The sequence below is a fragment of the Aulonocara stuartgranti genome (genome assembly GCF_965226115.1).
Source record: "Aulonocara stuartgranti genome assembly, chromosome: 7".
In the NCBI taxonomy this organism is placed as follows: Eukaryota; Metazoa; Chordata; class Actinopteri; order Cichliformes; family Cichlidae; genus Aulonocara; species Aulonocara stuartgranti.
The window spans coordinates 11,743,002-11,749,926 of NC_138945.1; the positions used below are offsets into that span (position 1 = coordinate 11,743,002).

Genomic DNA, 6,925 nt, shown 5'->3' on the forward strand with positions numbered 1-6,925 from the left:
AATCCAAGAAGGCTTGCCCAGTTTTGAATGCCACTTTCCGGAAGCTCTTCTACCAGCCACTCCTGTTCTGGCAGCTCCCTTCTAGATCACTGCTCTTGGACTATGACTGGGTTTGGTTTTGTAGCCTAGACATTAAGCCCTAGGGATCTGTTACTATAAAAATGGTGGTCTAACCTGTTAGAGCTATTTATACTAATGTGGATTAATACTCAGGTTTTTATCTTTAATGTTTAACAAAGGGTTTAAAAAAAGTGTTCTTGGGGATGGGATCTCTTTCAATGCTGGCTTTCTTGACATTATAAAAAAAAGTGTCTTTGGAGATGCTTGAGGCTTTGAGTGCTCAGGGTAACAAAGCGCTATGAAAGTAAAAGTCCAGTTACTGTGGTTTCAATCTGGAGTTGCCCAATCTAGAGACAGCACTAACTCCAGCTTTCCCACCAGAGAGGTGACATTCAATGTGCCAATAGCCAACTTAAAGAGCCTGCCAGGGCCTGTGCCTCTGACTGCCACCCAAAACACACTAGAATGCTTCCTGTGGGTGGAAAGCCCATCTGTGACTTCATACTTTTTTCTTTTTTTTTTCTCCTTAAGCTTTCAACACACTTGCAAAAAGTCTCTTGATAGAAATGTCCATTGACATAAGAGATTGTTTTACCTGTGCTGGCTTTTTTCTGCCCCTCAGTAGCATTCCCTGTTTGTCATTTGTTTTGTTTTTTTCTCCTTTTTGGAAACAGCAAGAAACTAGAGATCATAGAGTCTCCCACGGTGCCTTTGCCCACACCTCAGAAACTACACTTCAACATCACAGCTGACATCAAAAAAGCAATTGAGGAGGCCAAACAAAGCATTGATAAGTGAGTACAAAAGCTACTGCTCAAGTTTTAGTTGCATAGCCCCACTGAAAACAAAAATCCATCCCCAGAGGAAAAACCCAAATAAACACAACTAAGGGTGTTTTCACACCTATAGTTCATTTAGTTCAAATCAGTAAATGAGTTTGTAAACTCTCGTGGTTTGGGTTGTTTTCATACAGAGAATAATCAAAGTATACTTCAAGCGCAGCAAAATGCGTCGCGTTCAGTTCATTGGCCAGATGTGTCTGGGGCAGAAGCAACAAAAGTAAACATCTGAAGAAGGTGCTGTAATCCTGGACTATTGGAGAACAGAGAATTTCCATTCATTTCACAGCTAGTTGTAAGCCCCTGCAGACCTTTGCACATCCATAGTACTTTGCTACAATGAGAATGCAAATTGTATGTTGCTATGGGAAGTTTTTAGCTCAAACTTGAAATGTACACCTTTTAAAGTTTAGATTGGTCGGATCCACACCAGAGTGTGATCAAATGTTCACACATGCACAAATGAGTTTGATTTTAAATGGACTAAACAGACTAAACTTTGCTTCAAAGTAACTATCAATGGAGCACAACTTTAAAACTAAAAGGTTTATAAATGAGCCCCCAGCTATAGACAGAGGCTCATTGAAATGGAAAACCCTCTGTGGGCCATAATGTCATGAGGCCTCTGAGGAGGAAGAAAATAACCCCAGGTTTCTTTTCAACACTGTAGCTAGGCTGAGAGAGTCTGAAAAGAAATTTTTGATTCATATAATTTTAACCATTTAAAATAAATAAATAACCATCCCTCAGATGTTACTTTATGTATAGGGTTCATTACTTTTTTTTTTTTCTCTATCCAAGCAACAAACATGACTGAGAGTGGACTCTCCTCTGTGCCTGTCCTGCTAGACCTCCGTGCAGCATTCGATATTACTGTAACATTTTATTACAGAGTTGAGCATGCCGTAGGAATTAAAGATGATGCACTGCAGTGGTTAGAACCATATCTGATGTCCATGTAAATGGGGAGTCTTCCTTACACACTAAGGTTAATTTATAGTGTTCCAGATAAATCTGTTCTGGGACCGCTTCTGTTTCACATTATACATGCTGTCCTTAGGCAGTGACATAAAAAAAAAAAAAACGGCATATTGGCTTATCTTTAGCTCTGTTAAATCCAGTATCCAAGTTAAAATCCTGCTCATACAAGTTCTTGAATATTCAGGCTCCATCTTAATCTTAATGACCTTATGGTACTGTATCACCCCATTAGCACTTGTTACTCTCAGAGTGCAGACTTACTCGTTTTCTAGGATATTTAAAAGTAGAATGTGAGGCAGAGCCTTCAGCTTTCAGGCCCCCTTTCTGTGGAACCAGCTTCCAGTTTGTATTCAGGAGACAGAAACCATCTTTACTTTTAAGATTAAGATTAGGCTTAAAGCTTTCCTGTTTGATAAAGCATACAGGTAGGACTAGATCAGGTGACCCTGAATCTTTCTTTAGTTACACTGAAATAGGTGTAGGTTACTGGGGCTTCCCATGATGCACTGATGTGAGTAAGGAAGACACTTTTCATTCTGCATTTGATCATTAGTTACTGTTTTATACATTGTGTGTTGTCCTGCCTCCCTTCATTGGTGCCACCTCTCCCAGTGTCCTGATTCTGAAAAGAGAAATTGCAGTGCAAAACTCCATAGTTCATTACCTCCATTCTCCATACTTAACAAGGCATATATACATATTTTAATAGCAATACTTATAACAGGAGCATGCAATACACAAACACATCTGTTATCCTATCCTCTTCACAACAGAATCGTCCAAGACCTGGATTTCAGTATTCTCTCATTCAGCCACTATGGGAAAAACTTTCTAAAAGCAAACAAGATGAGTCCTGATCCTTTCATACAGATGGCTATACAGCTGGCCTACTACAGGTGAGTAATCTAAACCTTATGGAGATGTTTCTGTAGGCTGACTTTTTCTTGACCAAGTTAAGATGGAACAGACAATCCTAAACTCATTAACCGTAACAACCTGGGTTCACACTCATACAAAATGCTGTAGTCACAGATTTAACAAATTTTTTTTCCTGCATAGACCTAATTGAGAGCAAAGCTTATTTAACATTCACATAAAATGTTGATCCTTATCAAAAGCACATGTATTTCTTTGTTAATCTATATGCCTAAACTTTATAGCCTGCTTAGTAATTAGATTGTTGCCAGCTGACCCTTCTGAAGGGCCTGACACAAGATTTTCATTACAACTGTTAAGCTGTAATGAAGTCATTTGTATGAGACTGGTGATGGTTGCAATTCTCAATTTAGAGAAGGTTTGGGCTGCACCAACAAAATGTTGAAGTTTTAAACTTGTCTGTTTATTAACCATGCATTGTAAAGATAAAGAATAAAAAAACAAATATTGTAGTGTGACTAGAACATAGCTTTGACTTGCACATCATTGACTTCTCTTATATTTTGTTTTTACACAGTATCCCAACATTTTTGGAATTGGGGTTTCATTTTGGAACACAGGTTGTTTAAAATATTTTTCTCCAATCTCTTGGCAGGGTGCACCGGCAGCACTGTGCATCTTATGAAGCTGCCTCAATGCGACTGTTCAGGCAGGGACGTGTAGGTGAAATCCCCTCAACTTCAAGTGCCTCAGTTGCCTTTGTCGTGGCTTTTAATGACCCAAACAAGAAGGTATGGGGAGGGTGTGTGTGCAGGTATTTCACTCTAGGATTGTGGGTAGAGTTATTTTTCTTTGACACTGACATAATTTTCTGTGGCACTGAGTTTTATATTCAGAGTTCACAATACATCTGCTGTGGATGATTGCATTATGACTAATCAAATCAATCCCCATGAAGAATCTGAATGGGATTTTTTTTTTTTTACCTGCAGAACACTCTGTTCTGTTGCCTACTTTTCTTTGGTGTCACTTCAGTATTTGAAGTAAGCTGACAGTTTCACTTATTTGCATGTTGCTGGTATGTAATGCTTTAGATTACAAACTTCTGTCATAAACACTACCTTGTTACAAGTGATGAATTGTAACTTGTAATCTTGTTGTACAGAACACAGAGAAAGTGGATCTTTTGAGGAAAGCTATAGAAGTGCACAAGTGGAACACTAGCATGGTGAGTTTTAATGACAAAACTGCTCAGTGCTTCAGTTTAGTGGCAGTCTGTTCCTGTTAAATGGGACAACAAAATGTTAACATTAACACGCACCACACTACAGTAAAAATCAGCTTACAAACTTTGCACCTCTAAATCCAGGCTGGGTAAACACAACGCCACTAACAAGCTCTGTATTTACATATCTTTCAGCTGTATTTAAAAATAACAACATTGTTGAGAGTGATGGAAGTCACACTGTTAGTCTGTATGAGCAGCTGTGTAGACTACAGAATGAGCAGTGCTGTTCCTATTGGCTGTTCCCATTGGCTGTTCCCATCACTCAGATCCTTTCCTGAAAGGGGCAGTGCAGCAGCCAGGTTGATTTAAAGCGACAGACACTGAAACAGATGATTGTTGCAGACATGGTACAAAAAATGCTGTCTGATATTTCTGGGAAACTTCAAATATGCTATAAATGTAAATTATGGGGACATGTGACACTCACATTAATATGACATCAATTGGCAATGAATAAAAGTGTAAAGTTTAAGACTCCTGTAAAGATACTGAACTCTACTCCACACTGATACCAACAAGGTAATAAATGCAGGAAAGAACGGCAAAGATGGGGGAAGAGAGGACATACTGTCATACTGATAGGCAGCAACAACTGCTCTTCTAAAATTATTTGATGGCCTTTCTCTTTAGTGCTGAATGCTCCAAGAGCAGAAAACTGACATTTTAAAAAAATAAAACACCTTAAAAATCCCCACACTGCTTCTTTGTTTTGGCTTAGTTTTTCTGTAGTTTGTTAGGTAAATACAATCTCTGATAATCTAGAATTATGACTAGATTGTAGTCTTCTCTATACAGCCATGGTAAAAACAAAGGATGGGTAACCTAAATAAATGGAGACTGTATAATTACAGAAAGTCTACGTTATCCCTTGTGTATCTGTAAGTCTGCTTGCATCTACTTGAATCTGAGACCAGATGACCTTTTTCTTCAAAATGAAACTTTTCATCAAAATGTACCACCTGCATATGGGCCTAGGCAATGGACTTCAAAGAGGTATATCAGGAATGGCTACTTAGCTCTACATGTCCATGTTAGTATAATCTAGGCTTAAGAAGATGACCATAGGATATAAAACTATGGGGTACAAAAAACCCATGCAAACATGGATAAAAGAATCGGACTTTTTTGTTGCTGTTGTGCTGAAACTGTCTGAAAAATGCTGTGTAAGCACTCTACAGGTCATGTTTAGTCCTGTGCAAACATTGTGAGTTGTCTTCTTTGTAATAGGAAATTAGTGGACAGACAGTCTTTGGGCACTTCCTGGGTCTACAGCACCAAGCAACTGAGAAAAATATTCCCATGCCGGACATCTTCACAGACGCCTCCTTTGATAGAGTTTTTGACTATCGACTTGCTACAAGTCAGGTGAGGAGCACAGCTGAAATTGAGCTGACAAAGTCTTAATAGTATTATATTACTAGAGACATAATCAAACTTCTGTCTGCCGCAAAAAATGGTTAATGTTTCTCCAATTGGTATCTTTCCAAACTGATGAGGAAGGGACTCATTTATATTCTTTTGTTTAAATATTATTTTTGTTTTCAGCCTCAACTGATAGTTATGATGAACACAACACATCTATTAAGATCAAGGACACTCTTAGGCTATATGACATGGTATTAGCTGTGTTGCTAATGAGGTTTCAATCATTCTCACAAAGTGCATATCAAACAACTATATTGTTTAACACAATAATTAACCACTATGTCAAACTTTGTTCTACTTCACAAGGTGCAGTCCAAATCTGGTTGTCTCCCATGTGCTTGCCCTTATCAACGTAAAACGTATGATATATGCTATACTCTTTTGAAGGATGACATGGCTTTTGTGTTGTCAGCCTTCAAAACAAACACAGAAAATAATTCAGAAGAGCTGAAAAAAGCTGTGGAGGATGCACTGCTGGACATGAGGACCATACTGTGAAAACAAAGACATGAATAAAGTGGTGGCTTTTCACTTTTGTTGAATGCAACATTTGCTTGACCAACACTGTTGGTCAAGCAAATGTTTATGCTGGTAAAAAGAAATGATCAGTTGTAGTCAATTGTAATCACTAATGAGAAGTTTATACAAGTTTGTACAACTTATTAAAAGATTTAAGTGAGTTATATATTTGAACCTGTATACATTTGATGCCAAGTGTTAGAGAAAATCTAAAATGAATTCAAACTTGTCCAGGCAATTCTGTTTTTGAAGTCAATTTGACGCCTATTTTTGTGTTAAAAAAGAAGTACAGGTGGCTAAAAAGATATTTAATTATTGTGAAGCGAAAAGGTCTCCATCCATTCTGTTTTAAGGCTCATATATATGACCATAATGTCAAGGCTTAATAGCAAGTACAATGTGTCCAACTAAGTACCTAATTAAAAAAAACAAACTGAAATGTATGATTTTACACAGAATATTTGAAAAAACTGTCCAGGAGATTTTCTATGATAAAATATGCAATTTGTCTGTCAACACAGAAGAACTGATGGCATGTGGAAGGTCCCCACACTTTTACCTTTTCCACAACTCAGAGGATATCACCAGGCCGATCAGCTCTCTAGAGATTTTTTTGTTTTGTCTCTGTAATTCGTGGTTTTGTATTTTGGTATTTTAATTCTGAGCCTTCAGTTGGTTATGGTGTACGGGGGGGGGGGGGGGGGGGGAAGGGTTTTCCGGTACTATGTAAATTAGGATGTAGATTTCCTGCAGAAGCCTAAATCAAGTCTTAATGTTAGAAGGATATTTAGTGCAGAATTTACTTTTTTTTTTTCTTTTTTTTTTACTATCTATCCTGCTATTTCAGACCCATGCTGTATTCCAAAGCCAAGTTAACTCAATGTCTGACTGAACGTGTGGTAGTTATGACAACAGCAGCAAAAACTCATGTTTGTGT

At 37.9% G+C, this 6,925-nt stretch overlaps 1 protein-coding gene across 7 annotated transcripts in view; it reads left to right on the forward strand.

Annotated features, from left to right (window-relative positions):
* LOC309711087 (carnitine O-acetyltransferase-like) overlaps positions 1-6,893 on the forward strand; it is a 42,742-nt gene extending 35,849 nt beyond the window's left edge. For 4 of the 7 annotated variants that reach the window (XM_082541111.1, XM_082541110.1, XM_082541113.1 and 1 more), the window contains 7 exons: positions 735-854; positions 2,654-2,776; positions 3,412-3,547; positions 3,749-3,799; positions 3,922-3,984; positions 5,272-5,409; positions 5,776-6,893. In XM_082541111.1, coding sequence (XP_082397237.1) covers positions 735-854; positions 2,654-2,776; positions 3,412-3,547; positions 3,749-3,799; positions 3,922-3,984; positions 5,272-5,409; positions 5,776-5,967 — 823 coding nt within the window. In that variant the 3' untranslated portion in view covers positions 5,968-6,893. The remainder of the gene's footprint in view (positions 1-734; positions 855-2,653; positions 2,777-3,411; positions 3,548-3,748; positions 3,800-3,921; positions 3,985-5,271; positions 5,410-5,775) is intronic. The other 3 variants (XM_082541112.1, XM_082541114.1, XM_082541115.1) reach the window with 3 other exon arrangements.
* The last annotated feature ends 32 nt before the right edge of the window (positions 6,894-6,925 follow it).